The sequence below is a fragment of the Caretta caretta genome, chromosome 22 (assembly GCF_965140235.1).
Source record: "Caretta caretta isolate rCarCar2 chromosome 22, rCarCar1.hap1, whole genome shotgun sequence".
NCBI classification, from domain to species: Eukaryota; Metazoa; Chordata; order Testudines; family Cheloniidae; genus Caretta; species Caretta caretta.
Genome location: NC_134227.1, coordinates 3,066,954 through 3,091,202, shown reverse-complemented (window position 1 = coordinate 3,091,202; position 24,249 = coordinate 3,066,954). Strand labels below are relative to the sequence as shown.

The window sequence follows — 24,249 nt, the reverse complement described above, 5'->3', positions numbered from 1 at the left end:
TTTAATCACATTTAAACAATAATAGAATACCAATTTAAATTTATTATAAATATTTTGGATGTTTTTGTACATTTTCCTACTTTTTGATTTCAATGATAACACAGTGTACAGTTGCTCACTTTATATTTTTATTATGGTAAAAAAGATAAAAAGTCAAAACCTGAAGGGACATACGAATGTTTTGCATCTCTGGCACTAAATACCTTGTGTGACACTGCACCCCATATTCATCGTAGTGGTATAATTAGGATATGATTGTGACATAATTATGGTGTATCTGGTACAAGATGTGTCTTGTGAGGTGTCTATGGAAAAGTTATGGTTTTCTGAATATGAATATCCTATTTGTATGCATGTATCAATTTTGTATCTGGAGTTATGAATACTGACTAGGTATCTGTATTTCAAATGTGCTTGCTCTGGGTAACATCCACAACTAGCTTTTCAGGTACAACAATGAAGAAGCTAGACAGTGCTGATGGCACATCAGCAAAGAGGATGGACCATGGAATAACTTAGCCTTCCTGTGAATGTTTCAGCCAGCCTATGAGTAATGACTGCTGTGACTCAGCAAGGCATGCAAGGGCATGTGACCAGACCACATGAGAGTTGAACTTCATTTTGTTACCTGTATTTTTCCACAAACTGGGCTGGGAATTTAGCTTGAAACAAAGGGTTCCCGCCGTATAAAGTGACTATATAAGGTAGGGAGTGACATTATGACTGGTCTTCACTCCCCCAGAACTCAACTCCTGAAACAAGCTCTGAAAGACAAAGGACTTGAAATGGGGAAGGGGGAACCCATGCTGCACAGCAATTGCAGTCTGTGCCTTAAGAATCTGTAAGCCTGCTTGTGTCATCAGTCAGGGTGAGAAATTGCTAATTAGCATCCTATATATCTGGCACATTAGGCTTAGTTTGCATTTTTGTTTAATATGCTTTGATTTCTTTGCTGTCACACATACTCACTTAAAATCTATCTTTCTATAGTGAATAAACTTGTTTGTCTTACCTTACCCAATGTGTTTTAAGTGAAGTGTCTGAAAAATCTCAGCTCTGTGAACAAAGGCTGTTGCATATCTTTCCAACGTCAAGGGGAAAGTGACCTATATTGATGAGCTTACATTTTATTGATCCCTGTGCAGTGCAAGACAGTATAATACTGCATTTATACTCCAGTAAGGGTGCAGTGCTGGGGAATTGGCTGTTGTCTTCTGTCTATCCTTGAGTGGCTTAGGTAAAGTACTCAGGTAGCTCAGTTGAGTGCGTGGCACCACCTGCTGTCATGTTGGGCGATAACAGGGCCTGGAGAGGCTGGCTGAATCACCAGCAGAGCAGCGTGAGAGAGACCAGCCCAGCTTCATGGTTATGGGGGCAAAGTGATTCCCACAGCTACCAGACTGCACCCTGGGGATGACAACCTGTCACACCTTGCAACACCAGTTACAACATAAGTGTGAACAAAGTGTGAATGCCTATTCTCACTTTCAGGTGACATTGTTAATAAGAAGTGGGCAGCATTATTTCCTATAAATGTGAACAAACTTGTTTGTCTTAGCGGTTGGCTGAACAAGAGGTAGGACTGAGTGGACTTATAGGTTCTAAGATTTTACATTATTTTGGTTTTCAATAAATACACATAATTAACAAAATAAACACACATAATTCTACATTTGTAAGGTGCACTTGTATGATCAAGAGCTTGTAATACAGTACTAGTATTTTTCAATTCACATCACACTTTTTTGTTGATCTTTATTACAGTTCAAATAAAAAATAATGTGAAGTGAACACTATACACTTAATATTCTGTATTGTAATTGAAATCAATATATTTGAAAATATAGAAGAAAAATCCAAAAATATTTATAATTTTCAATCGGTATTCTATTATTTTTTAACCACGGGATTAAAACTGCCATTAATCGTGACTTTTTTTTTTTTTTTTCAATCTAGTTAATTTGTTTTGCGTTAATCACTTGACTTAACTGCAGTGAATTGATAGCCCTACTTCCTACCATTCAGACTAACTCCTGGCAGTAGATCCCTCCCTGCACTCCCTTCTCTGAGTAGTTGGGTGGGGACTGGATGAAGAATTCATCCCTTCCTGTCTCCCCTTTGGGGAAGAGTTTGGGGAAATTCAGTGCCTATTCCTTTTTTTTTTTTCCCTCCCCATCTCCAGGTGTTCTTCCAGTTTTTTCTCCCCTTTTCCATTCCTGTTTCTGATGGTTTTTCTTTCTCTGTCCCTACAGGTGCTGGACTAGGGAGTGAGATCGTGGAGCAGAATCCTCAGCAGGAAGATGATGAGGAAGTGGAATCACATGGTGCATTATTGCAAAGATGCAAAGGGATTGTGTCCAGGAGTTGTGATCAGGGAAAAGCCTGTGAGAGTCAGCACATTCCAGAGACGAGGCAGGGAAACCAGCCAACACAGAAAGTTGGTCAATCTGGTTATTATCGGGGAACTCACAAATGTCTCAAGGAAACTACGGCCCTGCAGAGAATCCCCATGGGAGAGAGAAACACCACATGTGTTGAGTGTGGGAAAAAGTTCAGTAGGCGCTCACACCTTATTAGACATCAGAAAATCCACACAGGGGAGCGACCCTATGAATGCTGTGAGTGTAGGAAAACCTTTGCTCGAATCTCAACCCTTAATAATCATCAGCGGATCCACACAGGGGAGAAACCCTATGGATGCTGTAAGTGTGGGAAAACCTTCACTGAGCGCTCAAACCTTATTCAACATCAGAGGATCCACACAGGAGAGAAACCCTATGAATGTTGTGAATGTGGGAAAACCTTCACTCACAGCTCTCATCTTATTAGACATCAGAGAATCCACAAAGGGGAGAGACCTCATGAATGCTGTAAGTGTGGGAAAACCTTCACTGAGCGCTCAAACCTTATTCAACATCAGAGGATCCATGCAGGGGAGAAACCCTATGAATGTTGTGAGTGTGGGAAAACCTTCACTCGGTGCTCAACCCTTATTAAGCATCAGAGAATCCACAAAGGGGAACGGCCCTATGAATGCTGCCAGTGTGGGAAAACTTTCACTCGGCGCTCACATCTTATTAGACATCAGAGGATACACACAGGAGAGAGACCCTATGAATGCTCCAAGTGTGGGAAATTTTTCCGTCAGAGCTCAGCCCTTATTTGTCATCAGAGAATCTGCAAGGGAGTTAAAGACCATAAAAACATTGTCTAGGGCTAAGAAAAGATTTTGTTTTCCATTTGCTAATTTCCACATACTGAACTTTAAAGCAGCATTTGTGTCACTGTGGTCTCTCAACTCCTCCACTTGAGTTGTCTGCTTTTCCCTTTTGCAGCTCACCTTTCCTTGGGATGAATCCCACACTCTTTTTATCAACTCCTTTGTGCTATGTCATGGAGGTGTGTGTCTCTCCAATAGGAATGTCCATCAGCCCCAGGTGGGGTAACTAGGAGTGACTTAAACTAGGTACATGGAAGTTAAATTTACCTGGACCTTGACTCTACTAGGATTTTTCATGGAGTTAGCTAGCTTCAGTTCACTGTCCTGATTTTAAAAACTATGGCTGTGAATCAAATAAAATTAATTGCACTTAATCCTGAAATTAAAAAAAAATGAATTGCATTTTTAATCACACCGTTAATAATAGAATACCATTTATTTAAATATTTTGGATGTTCAGCCACCATTCCAGACAAGCCCTGTAACCCCAAGTCAGCTGGCCTAGACCAGACACCCATTTTAATTGCAGTGTATACATACCCTTAGTGTCAAAATTGCAGCTTTCCCATCAGGGAATCATGCCCCAATCTCCCCTGTGATAAGTGGGCATATCATGATACTAATGTGGAAGGAACTTGCTGCTTCCCCTGCACAGAGACCTAGGAGATCCAACTAGGTGGGAGTTGTTCTGGGGCTCTGCAGGATGGGGGTTTAGCTAGGAGAAGGGGCAGATTAAGAGAGTTTGTCTCTGATGTACAGGGGTGTTTGTCAGCGGGAGGTGTGACAGCTAGGCGTGACAGTGGGGGCTGATCTGGGGCAGCAGCACAAGGGGGCAATGTGCGGGACTTGTCACTTGGGAAAAATGACACTGCAAAACCTCTGTGCTGCAACAAAAGCCTATCACTTATTCCCTAAACCCACTTCATGTAAATTTCCGCCCCTGCCTTGGCATTTGGAAACCTGTTCACTCCTGTGGAAATTTTTAATTTTTCTTATGTGTCCTTGGCTTTGTACAAACATTTCCCCCATCAAAATGATCAAGGACATTTAAAATGAGAAAAACAAAACAAAAGAACCCCCTCTCCCCCGCCCCCTCTCTCCCCCAATTTCCACACTACACACTGCTTGGTGTCTGAATTTTTTAGGCAATAAAACTCAGACCTCTATTGGCCAGAAAACAAACATTCTCCCATGCTGTACCTAAGGCCTTGTCTAGAGAGGTATACATGCTGCAAAGGCACTTTTGGCAATGGAACTCCTCTGTTTCACCGACATAATAAAACCACTTCTATGAGAGTTCTAAGGGTTTTTACGCAAAAGTTTTGTCACCGAAGTGCTAGTGTATACACTGTGCTTGATTTTAGTGCTGTGATTGGGCTTTGGAAGGTGTCTCACAATGCCTATCCTGACCCCTCTGGTCAACAGTTTCAACTCCACTACCCTGTAGCTAGGTAAACCCCCTCCCTTTAAAGGCCCAGGAATTGTTGAAATTCCTCTTCCTGTTTGCTTGGCATGAAGTGCTCACATCATATCCTCCCAGTTGACCATTGGGGCCTCGTGCTTGGAAATCTATCCTATTTGGAGCATTTCAGAGCTGCTGGATCTGATCAGTATCCAGCAGTATCAGTTGCTTGGACCCCCCTGCACCCAGCCACCAGCCCACAGAATCACCCCAAATCCTCCAGCGCCTACCCAGGCAAGGCCTGGCCTAGCAGGCTGGGCACTGGGTGTCCAGCTCCCTGGGCTTCCTCCAGTGGGTACCCATAGCCCCCGAAGTTGCAGGAGGCATCTCTTGTCCTGGGGCAGACTCACCTGGAGTTGCTCAAACCCCCTGCACCCAGCTGCTGGCCCACAGAGCCACCCCAAATCCTCCAGCGGCTACCCAGGTGAGGCCTAGCCTGGCTTGGCTGGCCTGGATAGTGAGTGTGCAGCCTCCTCCATGTGGGACCCAGAGCACCCAAAACTGCAGGAGGCGCCCCAAGCCCTGGGGAGGCCTTGTCCAGTGTTGCTCAGCCCCCCTGGACCTTGGTGCTGGGAGCAGACACCACCCCAGAATCAGCCATGGCCACCTACGCCGGGCCAGGCCTGCCTGGGTTCTTCCCTCCTGTGGACATCCATGATAGTACCACAATATTACCGGGCATCAGGTCAACCTGTTTGCTAGACTGGGGTTGACCTGGTGGCCAAGTGGGGACTAAGAAAAATTTCTAGTCCTTTTCCCCAGATCTTGACCTGATGCCAGGCCTAACCTAAATCGAAAATAAGGGCCCGGCCCCTCATGCCTAGCTGAGCCTGACAGGCACCCGGGGCTGGAGAGTCATGTTCTAACTCCCCACCACTCCCTGGCTTCCTCCGCAGGGGCCCCAGACCAAGTCGCTGGAGGCAATCCTTCGACCCTACAAGAACTGTGGAAAGGTGCTCCTACTGCTCCTCTCTACCCAACCTGGGTGCTCCCTTCTCAGCTTGGGACACAAGCTTCTAACCGGTGGCAGGATGTGGTCCAGGGACCCCCTGTGCCCCCCCCAGCAGCTGCTCCTCCTTCTCTCTCCCCGACCTCAGTGCTGTGTTCCTAGCCTTGGAGGCTGCCTCTCAGCGGTGGCAGTAGCAGGTCCAGGGACCCTCTGGACACTAATTATAAAACCTGATCCCCTCCCGCTGACAATCCAACTTTCCAGGGGACAACTGACCCCCTCATCACCCAGGGGATAATTATTAAGCCTCCCCCCCGACTGCCCAGGGTACAACTATTAAGCCTCCCCGAGACCTGCTCCATCTCTACTATTAAGACCCCTCTGTGATCCTCACAGTCACTACTGCACTGCCCTTGGAGGGGGGGGGGGGGTGACACGTGAGCTGGAAAGCAAACCAGCCACCTGGTCAACCCATAGTGTACAATGGGTTGACCTGTTGGCTAGGCACCCGGGTCACCAGGTCAACCCAGAGTCCCAAAGAGGGAAGAGGAAAGGGGGTGGCAGGACCTGCCTTGCCAAGCCCCCTCAGGCCCTCTGGGGTCCAGGCTTAAGTCCCTGCCAGCCACCAGGTCAACCAAATGACCAGGGAGGGGTATAAATATTGCTCAGGCATGCAGGAGTGAAATCAGGAAGGCCAAATCACACTTGGAGTTGCAGCTAGCAAGGGATGTTAAGAGTAACAAGAAGGGTTTCTACAGGTATATTAGCAACAAGAAGGTGGTCAAGGACAGTGTGGGCCCCTTACTGAATGGGAGAGTGTAAGGGGACTTGGCCCTCTGCAGGGTGGTGGGGCACCACCCTGCCTCACTACACCCTTTCTGCGGAGTTGGGGAATACTCAGTCTTTGGCCCAGACCTTCAGGCAGGGCCCCAAAAGCAGTACAATATAAGACCATGCCCTGGGTCAGAATGGGGAGCAACAAATAGTCACAGGCTCAGGCCCTGAGACTGGGACTGAGCAAATAGTTCAAGAGAAGCCTGTGCCCTGAGACAGGGCAAGGCCTGCAAACATCAGAAGCTCAGGCAGGGACTGAGCAAATAGTTCAACAGCAAACCCCAGGCTCCTGGCTTTGAGCAACCAGGGAGAGGGGGAGACTGCCATCCGCCAGGTGGGTGGCGGGGGAATGCAGGCCCACCCACTCCACTGCATCCTAGCAGCAGCAGAAGACCTACTGCTGGGTCAGTGGGATCCCGGCTGCAACACACTGACATGGGCTCTGGCGGTGCTGCAGCCAGACGAGGGTCAGCTGCCCCCAGACTACTTCCGGACTCCCCCTCGTAGGATACCTGGGTCAGGGTGGTGTCCTCAGAGGATTCCAGCACCATGGGTTCCTCCTGGTAGCTGGCAAGGGGTAAGCTTGGCAGCTCCTCTGGGTAAGTGGCGACGGGTAGGCTTGGCAGCTCCTCCGTTCACCGGTCGGCATTAGGCATTGGCCAGTCTGGCCAGTCCTCTGGTTGGCCATTAATTGCCAGGGTCTCCCAAGCCAGAACCAGGCGCAGGCGTCTGGCCTCTCCAGCAGCTGCTGCCCAAGTGAGCTCTGGGGTTGGGCTTTTATACTTCCTGTCCTGAGCCTGGAGTTTTGGGGGGGCGGGCACAGGATCCACTGGCTCTGCCCACTTTGGTATCTGGGGAGGTTTTTCCCTCTGCGGGGTGGTGGGGCATCACACTGCCTCGCTACAGGGAGGCAACCTACTGACAGAGGATGTGGAAAAAGCTAATGTACTCAATGCTTTTTTTTTTGCCTTTGTCTTCACAAACAAGGTCAGCTCCCAGTCTACTGCACTGGGCAGCACAGCATGGGGAGGAGGTGACCAGCCCTCTGTGGAGAAAGAAGTGGTTCAGGACTATTTAGAAAAGCTGGATGAGCACAAGTCTCTGGGGCTGGATGCACTGTATCCGAGGGTTACTAAAGGAGTTGACGAATGTGTTTGCAGAGCCATTGGCCATTATCTTTGAAAACTCATGGCGACTGGGGGAGATCCTGGATGACTGGAAAAAGGTGAATGTAGTGCCCATCTTTAAAAAAGGGAAGAAGGAGGATCCTGGGAACTACAGGCCAGTCAGCCTCACCTCAGTCCCTGGAAAAATCATGGAACAGGTCCTCAAGGAATTAATTTTGAAGCACTTCGAGGACAGGAAAGTGATCAGGAACAGTCAGCATGGATTCACCAAGGGCAAGTTATGCCTGGCTAACCTAATTGCCTTCTGTGATGAAATAACTGGCTCTAGATGAGGGGAAAACAGTGGATGTGTTATTCCTTACCTTTAGCAAAGCTTTTGATACAGTCTCCCACAGTATTCTTGCCAGCAAGTTAAAGAAATATGGGCTGTATGAATGGGCTATAAGGTGAATAGAAATCTGGCTAGATCATTGGGCTCAACGAGTAGTGATCAATGGCTCCATGTCTAGTTGGCAACCGGTATCAAGTGGAGTGTCCCAAGGGTCGGTCCTGGGGCCAGTTTTGTTCAATAGCTTCATTAATGATTTGGAGGATGGTGTGGATTGCACCCTCAGCAAGTTTGCAGATGACATTGTGACATTGTAACCCATAATGCTTTATGGGCATATGACATAACTGGAATATGTTTTATGCTACATGTGTCATGTAACATATCTCTGTAAAGGTTATGGTCTACTGAATCTATTCATCCTATTTGCATACATATATCATTTTTGTATTCGAAGTTATGAATATTGCCTGTATACTTGTCTGATTCTAAGTAGGTTTTAGTGAAACAGTTGGTCAGCTTCCTGAGAAAAAACTATTTTCAGTAAGGGCCCAACCAAGAAGCCCTTAAGCCAACAATGAACTTGGAAATGCCAATCCACATCTGAGCTTTCCCAGGAATGTTGCTTGGCTGGTAAGGAACTGTCAAGCATGGACTGCCCAGTGACTCCAGAACTCCATTTTGTAGCTGGGCTTTGCATAGGAGAGAGGAGGGGGTCTCCACTAAGGTTACCATACATCCAAATTTTCCTGGACATGTCCGGCTTTTTGGTTCTTAAATCGCCATCCGGGAGGAATTTTTAAATATCTAAAAATGTTTGGGATTTTGCCATTATTATTTTTCTCCAAAGAATAGTTGATCATTCAAGAAAGAGAGTGAATGTTGATCATTTGAGAAAGAAAGTAAAGGAACTGGCGGCTGTGATTGCAGAGCCGTTGGCCATTATCTTTGAAAACTCGTGGTGAACGGGGGAAGTCCCGGATGACTGGAAAAAGGCTAATGTAGTGCCAATCTTTAAAAAAGGGAAGAAGGAGGATCCTGGGAACTACAGGCCAGTCAGCCTCACTTCAGTCCCCGGAAAAATCATGGAGCAGGTCCTCAAAGAATCAATCCTGAAGCACTTACATGAGAGGAAAGTGATCAAGAACAGTCAGCATGGATTCACCAAGGGAAGGTCATGTCTGACTAATCTAATCGCCTTCTATGACGAGATTACTGGTTCTGTGGATGAAGGGAAAGCAGTGGATGTATTGTATCTTGACTTTAGCAAAGCTTTTGTCACGGTCTCCCACAGTATTCTTGTCAGCAAGTTAAAGAAGTATGGGCTGGATGAATGCACTATAAGGTGGGTAGAAAGTTGGCTAGATTGTCGGGCTCAACAGGTAGTGATCAATGGCTCCATGTCTAGTTGGCAGCCGGTGTCAAGTGGAGTGCCCCAGGGGTCAGTCCTGGGGCTGGTTTTGTTCAATATCTCCATAAATGATCTGGAGGATGGTGTGGATTGCACTCTCAGCAAATTTGCGGATGATACTAAACTGGGAGGAGTGGTAGATACGCTGGAGGGCAGGAATAGGATACAGAGGGACCTAGACAAATTGGAGGATTGGGCCAAAAGAAATCTGATGAGGTTCAATAAGGATAAGTGCAGGGTCCTGCACTTAGGACGGAAGAACCCAATGCACCGCTACAGACTAGGGACCGAATGGCTAGGCAGCAGTTCTGCGGAAAAGGACCTAGGGGTGACAGTGGACGAGAAGCTGAATATGAGTCAGCAGTGTGCCCTTGTTGCCAAGAAGGCCAATGGCATTTTGGGATGTATAAGTAGGGGCATAGCGAGCAGATCGAGGGACGTGATCGTCCCCCTCTATTCAACATTGGTGAGGTCTCATCTGGAGTACTGTGTCCAGTTTTGGGCCCCACACTACAAGCAGGATGTGGATAAATTGGAGAGAGTCCAGCGAAGGGCAACAAAAATGATTAGGGGTCTGGAACACATGACTTATGAGGAGGGGCTGAGGGAACTGGGATTGTTTAGTCTGCAGAAGAGAAGAATGAGGGGGGATTTGATAGCTGCTTTCAACTACCTGAGAGGTGGTTCCAGAGAGGATGGTTCTAGACTATTCTCAGTGGTGGAAGAGGACAGGACAAGGAGTAATGGTCTCAAGTTGCAGTGGGGGAGGTTTAGGTTGGATATTAGGAAAAACTATTTCACTAGGAGGGTGGTGAAACACTGGAATGCGTTGGCCTAGGGAGGTGGTGGAATCTCCTTCCTTAGAAGTTTTTAAGGTCAGGCTTGACAAAGCCCTGGCTGGGATGATTTAATTGGGGATGGGTCCTGCTTTTGAGCAGGGGGTTGGACTAGATGACCTCCTGAGGTCCCTTCCAACCCTGATATTCTATGATTCTATGAAAGTGAATGTTGATCACTCGAGAGAGTGCTCACTCTTTCCTCCTAGCTCCCAGCGCTTGCGCCATTAAACAGCTGTTTTGCATGGCTGGGAGGGAGCGGGGAGGAGGGGGGAGGGGAAATATGGCATGCTCAGGGGAGGAGGCGGGGCCGGGGCAGGGATTTGGGGAAGGGGTCCAATGGGGCAGGGAGGGGGCAGAGTTGGGGTGGAGACTTTGGGGAAGGGTTTGCAATGGGGGCGGGGAAGGGGTGGAGTTGGGCCGGGGCTGGGGGGGGAGGCATGAGCAAATACCCGCCCTGTGGAGTGTCCTCTTTTTTTGAATGTTCGAATGTGGTAATCCTAGTCTCCACCCATAAGAGAAAGTCTATTTAAACCTCTGGGAGACCCCTCCATTTTGGTCTTCAGCTGGCTAAAGAGAGAGCCTCTTCACCCTCAAGAAGAAAAGGAGTACTTGTGGCACCTTAGAGACTAACCAATTTATTTGAGCATGAGCTTTCGTGAGGTACAGCTCACTTCATCGGATGCATACCGTGGAAACTGCAGAAGACATTATATACACACAGAGACCATGAAACAATACCTCCTCCCACCCCACTGTCCTGCTGGTAATAGCTTATCTAAAGTGATCATCAAGTTGGGCCATTTCCAGCACAAATCCAGGTTTTCTCACCCTCCGCCCCCCCCCCCCCCCACAAGCTCACTCTCCTGCTGGTAATAGCCCATCCAAAGTGACCACTCTCTTCACAGTGTGTATGATAATCAAGGTGGGCCATTTCCTGCACAAATCCAGGTTCTCTCATTGAAGTGATTGAAGATAGAGATATGAGTGTAAAACATCCACTCACAAATGCAGCAATTGAAATCCCCCAATTTAATATCTCTGCCCTTCTCAGAAAGTCATAAAATTCAGTTCATTCTTGCTAGCAGAGGGGAAATTCAAGAGACACTAATGTTTATGATTGATTTAAATAATGTTTAGGGTTTAATTAATATAATAGAAATATAAATAGTGATTCCTTGACACAACACCACAAGGTGAAACAGGAACAGAAACAAACCTTGTCAGTAAAGTCTCTTTTCCCCAAAGATCCTCAAAATATTCTTAATTCCCACCCCACCTCCATAGGATGTCTGTGTAGGTTAAGTGCCCTGTGTCCATCTTCCCATTAGAATTGCCCTTGTTGGACATTTCCAGACCTGGACATTTGTGAAATACAGAATTTGAACAGGAAACCTGGCTCCCTGCACCAAGAATGATGTGGGGGTTTTCTACCTGTCACTTTTTCCTTTATAATACCACAGAGAAAGTTTTTTTCAAAAGCCAAACCATCCCCACACCATCCTCAGTCAGCCAATGAACTAAGGAAAAGGTTACAGACAACAGAGACCTTAGAAACGGTTAAGTAACAAGCCCACCAGACAAAGTGGCCAAGTAGTTAAAACAATAGCCTGCTAATCTTTTCTCATCCTTGTGGGCAGGAGCGATGGAAGCCCCCTAAAAGGTTGTGGGCCACAGGCACCCAAACTATGGCCCCTCCCCTCATGCTGCCCCCTGAGGCTCTGCCCCACCACACCACCCTGACCTTCCACCCTTCCCCCAAGATCCCAACCCTGCACTGCCCCATCTCCTCAAGAACCTGCCCCCTGCTTGCTCCTCTCCCACAATCCCTTGCCCTTAGGGCCGGTAGAGAGATGGAGGGCATAGTCCCCCCATCTTTAAAAGTTGGGGGCCAGGCCCCTCTGCCTCCCTGATTCTGGGACTATTTTATTCTTCCCCCATTTCTCTCAACAAACCATTTCACTCCTTCAGCTCAGGACAGCCCTTTCCTTTCTACATGTAACCCTTCTGCCAGGCCAAGTTGATAGCAGCAAGGGCCGGGTTCAGTACACAGGGGTTCCCTCTCATCAAAGCAAATGCAAAACTGGCTCGAGCCCCTACACAGTGACCTGGGAAAATCTTACACACCTCCTGGGCGCCTCAAAGAGGCAATACTTCCCCTCTCGCAAGCACAGAGTCTCGGTGTAGCAGAGAATCTTTAATAACATGAGGTAAACGACATCAGCATTAAATTGGGGAAACACCACAACTAGTGTTCATTAACCAAACCATGAGCAAAGACCCACTCCAGCATAGTGGGTCACATCCTTTCCCTCGGGTTCTTGAGTCCCAGAATCCAAACGTCTCTTGAGTCCAGCAATCCACAAATCACCGAAAGTCCAAAAAGTCCAGCCCCAGAGTTCAAAAGTTCATCTGCAGAGTGTTACTCCCCAGTCTGGCTAAAACGTGGCTGTGTGTGGGGAAAGAGGTAAGGGGCACCTTACGTGTCCTGAAGCTGACTGCCCCACAGGGCTCCGCTCTGCACAGCTCGCCGTCTCACAAATGCTCCACTCCGCCATCTCACGAAAAGCTCCGCTTGGCTCTGCACAGCTCGCCTTGCCATCTTACGAATGCTCTGCTGTCTCACAAATGGCACCGCTCTGCACAGCTCACCTCGCCATCTCACGAACGCTCCGCCAGCCTATCCACAAACAGCACCACTGCACACTAGATCTTCCAGCTCCCCACTACTTGGCACAGTGCTCAGTGATTTCAGCTCATAGTAGTGGGAGCCTTAGTGCTGGTGCACCATAAGGCCAAAGCAAATTCAGCACAGTGCCTGTAGCAAGACTCTTAATAGACCCAAAATTAGCTCTGACATTCCACAGTGGAGAGAGACAGAGGTGCAATTGGTGTTTCAGACCCACACCACCAGGTACTAATACCTGTCTCAAACCTCTCTCAATTCACAGAGTTTTGGAACCCATGTCCCTTGCCTAGCGAGTGCTACTAAGTTGATGGTGAGTCCCTCCATCATAATAAGTACAGTTCCAAGCACAGTTCCCATAATCAGGGTAATAACAATTTATTCTTCCCGCTCCAATAACAGAGACACTGGGGATCCCACAACAGCCAAAGTGACCATTTGTACAGTTATGGCCTCATTCTAGGCGGGGTGGGTGTGCCTATGCAAATGAGATCAGCCCCTGAAGTTCTTTTCCACAACTTGCCACACCTCACCACCAGATGTCAGGATGGAGCTCATCCTGTCTCTGCTTACATCCACACAAAGATTCACACACAGACCTTGCAAGGAAAACCTCCTCAAGGAGTCAGAAGCACTTGAAGCAATGGAAAACAGAGGAGAACTGACAATGTGACCCAGAGAGGTTCCCAAGCAGATTGAGGAGATCCCCTACTGCCCATTTTCACCAATTTTAGGGAAGAACCATTGCTTTTGGGAAATTGCCTTGCAGGGCTGTCCTTACCCATACGCAAAGTACGCAGTTGCGTAGGGCACCAGGAAATTGGCACCAAATTTCCTGGTGCCCTGCACAGCTGTGTGCTGCTCCAGCCCCTGCTCTTCCCCAGGGCCTCAACCCCTGCTCTGCCCCAGCCCTGCCCCCACTCCCCTGAGGACTCCAGAAGCGGTCGGGCCTGCACTCACTGGTAAGTAGAGCGACTTGGACCCAGCCTGCTCTGCTCCCCTTGCTCCCAGCCGCGCTGCCAGTGAGTGCTGGGGAGTGGTTCCCCCCTCCCCCAAGCCTGGGAGCCAGGGGAGCAGAGCAGGCTGGGGCTGGGTCATTCCACTTTCTGCAGGAAGTGGGCAGCCCCCCCATCCCCCACGGAGGTCTGGGGCCAACCCCCACTCCTGTGGAGGTCTGAGGTGGGGCTCCACACAGCTCCCCCATGGGGGGGGGGGCGCTGCAGAGGACACCAAAATAGCTAGGGACAGCCCTCCTACCTTGAATCAGATATAAAATCATTATTCAATCTGAAATATGGTTACAGCATCCACAACCCCAGTGTCACAACTACTGAAATCACTTGGTCCTTATAGTTTACCAGCCACAGAAATAAATGGATTTGAAATAAATCCCTTTTCAGAGTCAATGAGGACTGAGGTATCATGGAGCTTTTCATGTCTTAGACTCTGGCACAATCGTGTGGCCATTTAATTTTACTCCTTACAACAGTGGTCACCAACTTGTCGATTGCGATCACTGGTCTATCCTGGAGCCTTGGCCAGCTGATCATGATCTCTGGGCTGCTAAAAGTCCAGTGGCATAGTGGGGCTCAGAGGTTGTCTGCCTCACATGGCCCCATGCCACTTGAGAAGCGGCTGGCTGCTGGCACATCTCTGTGGCCCCTGGGGGAAGGGATGGGGCATGAGGCAGCTCCATGTATTTCCCCCACCCACAGAACTGTCCCCACTGCCCCTCTCCCTCCCAGGGGCTGCATGCACAGATGTGCCAACAGCCAGCCATTGACTGGGAGCTGCCTGTAGTAAACACCTCCCAGCCAGAGCCTATAGAATCATAGAACATCAGGGTTGGAAGGGACCTCAGGAGGTCATCTAGTCCAACCCCCTGCTCAAAGCAGGACCAACCCCAATTTTTGCCCCGATCCCTAAATGGCCCCTTCAAGGATTGAACTCACAACCCTGGGTTTAACAGGCCAATGCTCAAACCACTGAGCTATTCCAACCCCCGGCCTGGAGCTCCCTCCCAGACCCTGCATCCCCTCCCACACCCCAACACTCTGCCCCAGCTTGGATCCCCTTCTTGCATCCAAATTCCCCCTCAGAGCCTGCACCCCTAATCCCCTGCAGCAGCCCAGAGCCCCCTTCTGCACCAAACGCCTTCCCAGAACTTGCACCCCTCACTCCTGCACCCCAACCCCCTGTTCCAGGCTCAGCCAATACACACCCACAGCTGAGAATGTTACACTGATTTGTGACAATCCCTGAAGGATTTTGTATCTATAAATCACAGATGACACTAATAAAAAGTAAAACTCATTAAATGTCCAGTGGATGCTGTGAGATTAGGTGTAGTGTGACCATATGATGCCTGCACCCAAACTCCCTCCCAGAGCCTGTGTCACAACCCCAGGGATTCCCCTGGGAAAGGCAGATCAGCACTGCATGTTGCTAACACTGTTGTAAGCATTGCAAAGCATTTTGAGGAGGGTCAAAGGTGTGAGTGGGGAGTGGAAAATTCTTTTGCAGGCTGCAAGAGGCCAAAGGGGGAAGGAGAAAGAGAGCAGAGAACAGGTTAACGCAACATTGCAGTTAGCAAGCTCAGTCCAATGATAAGATGCTGGCCCCAGTCCAAGGTCACAGCGCTAGACAAGAAGTTTCTCTCTCACCTAGCCACAGCCAGGGTAGAGAAAACCAGGGCTGCAGAGATGGAAAACACAGGCAAAATGACAAGGGGGGAACAGAGTTTCGTGTCCCTGTAGCTGTTGTGTTTTGGGAAAGTGAAGAAGACCACAGAAAGCCGGTTTGGACTGGCACAAAGAGCACCAGAAACAGAGGTCATGGCATGGAACACCCCCAAAGGACCCCAGGACTTAAAACCCTCCTGAGAGCTGGAATAATTCAGAGATCACAATGAACCCTGGATGACTTGTGCACACAGGACAGAACTCCCATCCACCCTTCCCCCTCTTCTTCTTACGTTATACCCAACCTGGCCAGCTTCAGGGAGTGCGTGTGTGAGTATGAAAGTGGGTTAGGGTTTGGGGCTTTTTTCCTTCCTCTGAGTGATGTGGGGAACACCCCCCCCCCCCCCAGCACTCTCTGCTGTTATTTTATTATTTTATCAATAAAGCTTTAAAACTCAGTTGCTTGATGTGCTCCATCACCTCCCCCCCCCCCCCCCAACGATCCTGTGGCCTCAGCCTGATCACCTGACACCTCAGGCAGATTGGTAACAGAAATCTGTCACAATTTTGGTGGAGAATTGCAGAGCGGGGGAGCCCTGTGGGGTGCACCAACTGTTTTGCCCTTGGTATTTCATGTTTGCTCTGTCCGGCACTGTTGGTTTTACATGTTGAGGATTTTATGATTAAAGGTGTCCCCACTCTCAACCGTAGTAGGTCTGAGAACTGGGTAGGGTGCAGGTGGGTATATTTCCAGTTGTAGAAGTCCGGGGTAGTAGTAGTAGGACTCAGGGAGTCTCGCTCCACACATATAATCCTCGGTGTATATGCCTTCAGTCATAGTATGACTGAGTTGAAGAGGAGGACATAGGGTGTCTCACTCTGCCCAGGAAGGGTTTTGGTGTATGGACCCTCAGTGGCATTGGACCGAATAATACAGAGGGAGGCTTAGTGTCTCTCCCTCCTGGCCTCGGTGCCAACATGGGCAACATAAAATTTCAAGTGATTGAAAAAAATCTTATAGGTTATACTAAGGGATTGTAACAACATGTTCAAAAACCAGAAGGGTACAGCTGCGGACTCGGGAGTCCCGCAGTCAAGGGGGATGGCATCAATGATGGGTTCAAGGCCAGACGTATGTGCATTAGGGAGTGCGGACATGGTAGTCCATCTGCCCGGTCAGCTGGCGTCACGGGAGGCAGGTGAACCTGATGCCCAAGCCACAGGGGAGGCAACCAAGAGGGATGGAACCCTGCTGCCTCTTTCAGAGGGGGGTGAAGACCTCTCCTGGCTGGAGAGGGCTCTCACCAAGGTGGGATACAATCCCTGGGGTTCCATGGCGGAGCTTCAGAGAAGCGTGCAGACTTGACAGGATTTGTTCAACCTATATGCCGAGTATAAAAAGCAGAAGGGTAAGAACCTAGGGGCAGCTGTGGGATTAATTTGGACTGCAGCAGCCATGTAGTATCAAATATTGTCGGGACAGAAAGAGGAGTTGGGAAAAAGGGAAGAGGTGTGTACCCAACAGCTGGTGGAAATGTAGCAACTAAAAGTGCGGATTACTAACCAGGCTGCAACACAAACCTATGCCCAGGACAAGTTGCAAGCCTTGAGACAGGACTTCCAGGTGGAAAAAGTGGAATGCACCCGCCTGGAAACACTGGCTAAGAAAGTACTGGTCCTTCAGGGGCTTGTCTAAGATTTGACCATTCATGCTCAGCAACGCCGCAACGGCAGTGTGCCCACCACGAAAAGGAAAATGAGCAGTTAAATGCGTCAGTTAACTGTGCATTCGGTTCAGGTGGCGAGCCTCACGGGGGATGATTCAGGTGACCCTTGTAAGGGCTTTGATCTCTCCCGTTGTGAGGATCCTCAGTTTTGGGTGAAATCTTGTTGCACCCCTCATTAAGACCGAGGAGAAGTCCAGATGGTGAAGGGGGAAAAGGTCATATGTAAAGCACCCCCAACTACAAGGAGAGCACACCGTGGGGTGATTATAAAGATGAAAGGGACTAGGAGGAGTGGGGGCTAATTAAGGAGCCCATCTTCCTTGCTAAATTGGTAGTGGAACAAACCCTGTGCCCATGAAAAGGGACAGTGCAGCAAAAACAAAACAAAACAAAAAAAGAATTGGGCCCAGACAAGCAGGCAGGCAGCATATAAAAGCATTAAAAACAGATTAAAAGCCTTAAAAAGTAAAGCAGGAGTAAAAAAAAAAAGCAGTAAGTACAGGAATGGGAAATTCAAATCCCTAAAATAGTACTTAAAAAGGTAAAATCTAAGTTAATAAAGGTGTCATTTTGGGAGATAAGCAAGTAATTTAAGAAAAAAAAGTAAAAAGTTAACTCTGCAAAGACTGGGGGAAATTAAGCAGTTAAATGTTGTAAAAGTGTTAAAAAAATTCTTGGTTTCTTTGCAGCCATTCTGAAGGAAAAATGGGCCCTTTTCCAAAGGAATGTCTGTAAATAATCCAGGGAAAAAAACCCTATCTAACCAAAATAATTTAACTATGGACAATTTAGTGAAATTTGCTAAAAAAATATAAGGGGGTTCTATTAAAACTTAACTGCCCCAAATGTATAAAGGGAACGTAATTTATATACAGCTATGTAAAAACAAAGCCATGTATATTGTAGAAGGGGTAAAAAAAAATGCAAATATACCTTGCTACGTAATTAAAATCCTATTAGGGCTCCAAAGGGAGCCACAATAGATTGTGTTTTCTTTTTCAAATTTTTGTATGTCTTAAAAGCAGAAGTTAAAAGTGAAAAGTAATCAAAACTCTGGTAAAAGTTAATTGTGTCCCTTTTCAGACAGAGTCTCTGAGCCGCTAATGGCTTTGAATCCAAAAGCAAATGAGAAAGTGCCTGTGTTAATGCAAATTACCTAACTAATAAAGGTAGAAGCAATTGAAACCTAACCTGCCTATAAAACAAATACAGGAAAATATGGGGGTAACTCCTCTGTTTTGCCTGAAATCAGCAAGGATATTTGTAAATATATATATATATATATATATATATATAAAGCAATAATCTGCCACCCCCAAAGGGGTAGAAATATGTTCTTTTTGTCTTTCACAAAATAAAAAAAAGCTAATACCATCTGAAGAGCAATCCAAAATACCATAAATTTATTGTCACAATAAAAATTGTGTTTTGTGTTCTATGTTCTGTCTTGTGTTGTTTGTCTTGTTGCTAGCGCTGTTGTGTACCAGATACTGCAGGAAAACTTCCGCAGGTAGCAGACACCATATTAGGAGAAATTGGTTTTAAAGCAGAAATTATAAATACTGTAGACCTGGAGGTGATTAAGAATAAATTAAGCTCTCTGTCCCAGCTACAGAACAGCTTAATACAAAAACAAATAAAAATAAAAAAACATACTGCTATAGTTATGGGATGTACTGAAATGCAAATACTTTCTTTGTTCACCTTCACACATAAAATGTTTTGGGTAATATAAAAAAACACTGAAGTTTTAATAAACTTGTGTCAAGGTTCCTTCCCCACTCTGAACTCTAGGGTACAGATGTGGGGACCTGCATGAAAACCTCCTAAGCTTACTTGTACCAGCTTAGGTTAAAACTTCCCCAAGGTACAAATTAATTTTACCCTTTGCCCTTGGATTTCCACTGCCACCACCAAACTTTATCTGGGTTTACTGGGAAACATGGTTTGGACACGTCTTTCCCCCCAAAATCCTCCCAACCCTTGCACCCCACTTCCTGGGGAAGGTTTGGTAAAAATCCTCACCAATTTGCATAGGTGATTACAGACCCAAACCCTTGGATCTTAGAACAATGAAAAAGCATTCAGTTTCCTTACAAGAAGACTTTTTATAGAAGTAAAAGGAAAAGAATCACCTCTGTAAAATCAGGATGGTAGATACCTTACAGGGTAATTAGATTCAAAACATAGAGAATCCCTCTAGGCAAAACCTTACGTTACAAAAAAGACACACAGACAGGAATAGTCATTCTATTCAGTGCAGCTATTTTCTCAGCCATTTAAAGAAATTACAATCTAACACATACCTAGCTAGATTACTTACTAAGTTCTAATACTCCATTCCTGATCTGTCTCCGGCAAAAGCATCACCCAGACAGACCCAGACCCTTTGTTTTTCTCCCTCCTCCCAGCTTTTGAAAGTATCTTGTCTCCTCATTGGTCATTTTGGTTAGGTGCCAGCAAGGTTACCTTTAGCTTTTTAACCCTTTACTGGTGAGAGGATTTTTCCTCTGGCCAGGAGGGATTTTAAATGGGTTTACCCTTCCCTTTATATTTATGACAACTTGCTAAAGCAAAAAAAAAAAAAAAAAAAAAAAATCACTGTTCAATACTTTTTAATATGAATGGATGCAGTATGTTTCTGGCATAGTAAGGCCAGACCTTTTAATTGGGAAAATTGTTGTTAAAAATGCACACCAACAAGCTCTGGAAGCAAGGATATAAAAAGTTAGCCCACTGCTCATATGGCACATGGAATCTTTCTGGCTACTCCAGACCTCGAGCCAGTGGGCTGGGGAGGGAGGGAAGCTATTGGACACCAGAGATTGTACCAAGTGAACTCCTCAAAAGTGGGTGTGCTTGTTCTTGCCTGTTGCTCCAGACTCTTGTAATACAGACATTTCACTAGAATCCTGTATGTGGGATAAATTAAATAATAAAACCAAAGTACTGTATAATGGGCAATGTGTATGTGTTAATTCCTGGAAAAAAGTGTTTTTTAAAAAAAAGTGTTAGCAATCTGCTAGTAGACACATGTAAATGTAATGTAATTACTGTGTTTACCAATAATCACATTTACTATTTGCCACAATCAAAAAAATCTCAAGCTTTGCCCGGTTGAGGTAGGAGCTATATAAAACCCGCAAAGCCTCAGAGGCCGCTTTAAATGAGAAAAAGGCCAAGTGCAAGGGGATCATCATTAAAGACATCCGGGGATGGAAAATTGAAGACAAGGTAATGTTGCAAAAGCTGGGAAAGGGGCCCACACTCTGGACGCCAAGTGGGTGGGTCCATACCCCATTGTGAATCACATCTCTCCGGCAGTGTACCAGCTTCAGCTACCAAGCAAATTAAAATGGGCACATGCCAATCTCCCTAGGTTTCTGGTCATGGCGTTGTGGGCCTCGGTTGTGGACCAGCCACCTGCCTGGACCATCCGAGTTTCCAGCTGTCCATGGAATTTTCTGGATAATCATAATTAAAAGGAAAAAAAAATACCTCCAAAGACTCTCCCTAGCTCGAGCAGCCAAAGCGGCCCAAGCCACAATGTGGTGGGAGGCGGGAGGGGAGGTGCCTTGGAGACAGTGCATAGTCTGGATAGACACAGCAGGGCCACAGGAAAATACCCAGTGAGTGGCCCTGAACCTCCCCGGAATCCAGGACAAACCCTGTTCCTCCTGTGGTGGCCTGGAGTAAAAGTAAAATGAAAAATCCTTTGGCAAGCAATAGCAATTACTGATCTCAGGATGTAGTATTGTTGTTGTAACCTCCTAAACCAGGCAAACAACATCCATGACAAAAGCCAGGGAGGGCTGGAATGGGACAACTAATAATTTAAAGAGTTTTTGTATGTGCCTCAGTTTCCCCAATAGGTGCATTTATGTTGTTGCTTTTTTCCCCTTTTCCTTTGATAACAGGACAAGGCAGTAATAGCGACAGCCCAGGGACACCCCAAACAGGAGTGGTGGGACCGCTCTTGCTGATTTAAGCCTGCAAAATTTGTCAGGGAAAAACAATGTAGGTATGGTGGTGTTTCTCTTTGGGAATCCTTGGGTTCCCAATGTTTTGGGCCTCCTTTGTTACTTTTACCACTGTTCAGAATTGACCATAGTGGCGAAAAAAATAAAAGGTCAATTATTCATTGGAGGGGGGGAGGGGCAATTGTGGCTTAGCATCCTGGGAATGTGGCATCACCATATTATCTGGGATTGGGTGGTCCATCGTGACATGTGGGAGGTGGCTCCCCCCAATAACACAATTAAGCGATATGTGCTGACCACGGCCACTAACCATCAGCATGTATAAATTGCAAAGGGCAACACCTGACAATTATGGCCTATGAAGCCCCCTCAAATAATGTGTTAAAAAAAGGTAATGCCAGGCTGCTTTTATGAAGTGGGTCAACACATCTGCTGGGAAAGGGAGGCATCGGGATATGCCCCCACTAAGGCCCATGTGTTTACCAATACCTCTGCGTGTGTTTAAAGAACCACCGACCCTAAGGTGCTCCTTAACTTGCTGTTACAGACTCAGGCGCAAAATTTTTCTGTGCATTGGCCCGCAGTTATGCAAAGCACGGCTAATATCTCTAACTATGTTGTGTTTAAGTTTTCATGGATTGCACCCAATGTTTTCCTGCCCTTAATGTACACCCGTGAACAACTGACCGTATTCCAAACAGATGCCTCCTCCTTTATGGTGTTGCAATACACGTTTAATCTGGAGAAAGCTGCCTTTGTCACAGCCATTCGGACAGGACATTTATGTCAACAGGGGGATGTGTTATGTTACTACTGCAGCCAGAAGCCACTACTGGCTATGTATGCAATTGTTGCCACCCTAACAATCTTGTTTCTGCTATATTGCTGTTTATGTAGGTGCCCAACTGTGACCCTAGCCACCGTGTCAGAGGGATGGTGGAAATCTAAGTGGTGACCCCCCACAACAATATGTTGATTCGAGGTCAAGGAGGGGAATGTCATGACCTCAGGGGTTTCTCTGGGGAAGGCAGATCAGTACTGCATGTTGCTAACACTGTTGTAAGCATTGCAAAGCATTTTGGGGAGGGTAAAGGTGTGAGTGGGGAGTGGAAAATACTTTTGCAGGCTGCAAGAGGCCAAAGGGGGAAGAAAAAGAGAGCAGAGAACGGGTTAACTCAACAGTGCAGCTAGCAAGCTCAGTCCAACAATAAGACGCTGGCCCCAGTCCAAGGTCACGGCACCAGACAAGAAGTTTCTCTCTCACCCAGCCACAGCCAGGGCAGAGAAAACCAGGGCTGCAAAAATAAAAAACACAGGCAAAACAGTTTGGACTGCACAAAGAGCACCAGAAACAGAGGTCATGGCATGGAATACCCACAAAGGACCCCAGGACTTAAAACCCTCCTGAGAGCTGGAATAATTCAGAGATCACAGTGAACCCTGGATGACTTGTGCACACAGGACAGAACTCCCATCCACCCTTCCCCCTCTTCTTCTTACGTTACACCCAGGCCTGGCCAGCTTCGGGAAGTGCGTGTGTGAGTATGAAAGTGAGTTAGGGTTTGGGGCTTTCTTCCTTTCTCTGAGTGACGTGGGGAACCCCCCCGCCCAGCACTCTCTGCTGTTATTATTATTTTATCAATAAAGCTTTAAAACTCAGTTGCTTGATGTGCTCCGTCATCTTCTCCCCACCCCCAATGATCCTGTGGCCTCAGCCTGATCACCTGATACCTCAGGCAGATTGGTAACAAAAATCTGTCACACCTGCACCCCCTCACTCCAGCACCCCAACCCTCTGCCCCAGCCTGGTGACAGAGAGTGAGGGTGCGGGAGAGCAAGTGACAGAGGGAGGGGGGAATGGAGTGAGCAGGGCGGGGCCTTGGGGAAGAGGCTAGGTAGATCCTGGGTTGATCTTAAGTTCAAAAAGTGGCCTTTTGAATAAAAAGGTTGGAGACCACTGCCTTACAACTAAAGATTTAGTTTTCAAATAAATATTCTGTCCCTGGGGAAGACCCAGGAATGGAGGCTGCATTCACTGTATCTACAAAAGAGGGACTGAGATATCCCCCAGGCCCCTTGGTAACAGCCTGCCTTTTGTGGTGCCCATGCAGCTCAGTCCCAGACCCCACTTGCTGCTGATGCCCCCGAGGCCAAGCTGGGTGGTGCGTGAAGCCCTGTCACTCCGCATTGCCTAGTTTCCAAAACTGGGAGGGACTTCAGCTGCCTCTGCCTTGTGGGACCCGTCACCCCATGCCCAACTTGGCTCCTGTGTGCCCAGGGGGTCTGATCCCAGGAGAGGGACATTGCAGGGGGCTGGGTCCTTGTTTGCCTTTTGTCTCTAACATGCTCCAGGGTGCCTAGAACTGGGTGTCTGAACACCCCGGGCCTGTGCGGAGCTGCCCCTCACCGTCCCCTCCTTTGCCTCACCGCTCACTGTCCGCAGCATTTCCACTGGCCAGCACCAGCATCCCAAACGCACCGAGACCCCGGCCCTGCCGCGTCCCTGCGAGCTCGGCGCTGGCTGCCCCCCCTGTCCTGGGCACCGAGTCTGTGCAGCTGGGACCCGCCCTTCACCGTCGGCCGCCACCCGCAGCAGCGCCGGGGCGCGAGTCTCCCTCCGGCCGGGGACTGATCAGCACCCCCCCCGGGGCCCACGGGGCGGGGGCGGGGGCCGGGGCCGCCTCCGGGTGCCAGCAGGGTTCCAAGCTGCGCCGCGGAGCCCAACGGCTCCAGCCCAACGGCCGCAGCGCGCGCCGCGACAGGACCCGCAGACTGTCCCGCCCGCAGCGGACCCCAAGGGCGGCGAGGCCTGCAGTCCCCGAGTCCGGGCGGAACCTCTGGCCTGCCCGCCCGGCGCTGCCGCGCCGTCTCTCCGCCAATCAGGAAGCGGGGAGGGCGCAGCGAATTGACGCGTTTACGGTCCTTCCTCCAATAGAAGGCCGAGCTCGAGAGAGAGACTGCGCTTCCCGGTGTGGATAGGCAGGGGGCGCGTGGGCAGATGGCCCACT

The 24,249-nt window shown here is 48.0% G+C and overlaps 1 protein-coding gene and 1 long non-coding RNA gene across 4 annotated transcripts in view; one reads left to right on the top strand and one right to left on the bottom strand.

Moving 5' to 3' along the window:
- Positions 1-4,523, top strand: part of LOC125629405 (uncharacterized) — a 45,212-nt gene extending 40,689 nt beyond the window's left edge. For all 3 annotated transcript variants that reach the window (XM_075122199.1, XM_048834852.2, XM_048834853.2), the window contains one exon: positions 2,253-4,523. In XM_075122199.1, the coding sequence (XP_074978300.1) occupies positions 2,253-3,214 (962 nt within the window). In that variant the 3' untranslated portion in view covers positions 3,215-4,523. The remainder of the gene's footprint in view (positions 1-2,252) is intronic.
- Positions 4,524-12,351: 7,828 nt separating this feature from the next.
- Positions 12,352-24,055, bottom strand: LOC142069784 (uncharacterized). The gene is made up of 2 exons (XR_012665746.1): positions 23,669-24,055; positions 12,352-12,847 (listed from the first exon to the last, which is right to left on the bottom strand). It is a non-coding gene; the product is annotated as an uncharacterized LOC142069784 (long non-coding RNA).
- Positions 24,056-24,249: the final 194 nt, after the last annotated feature.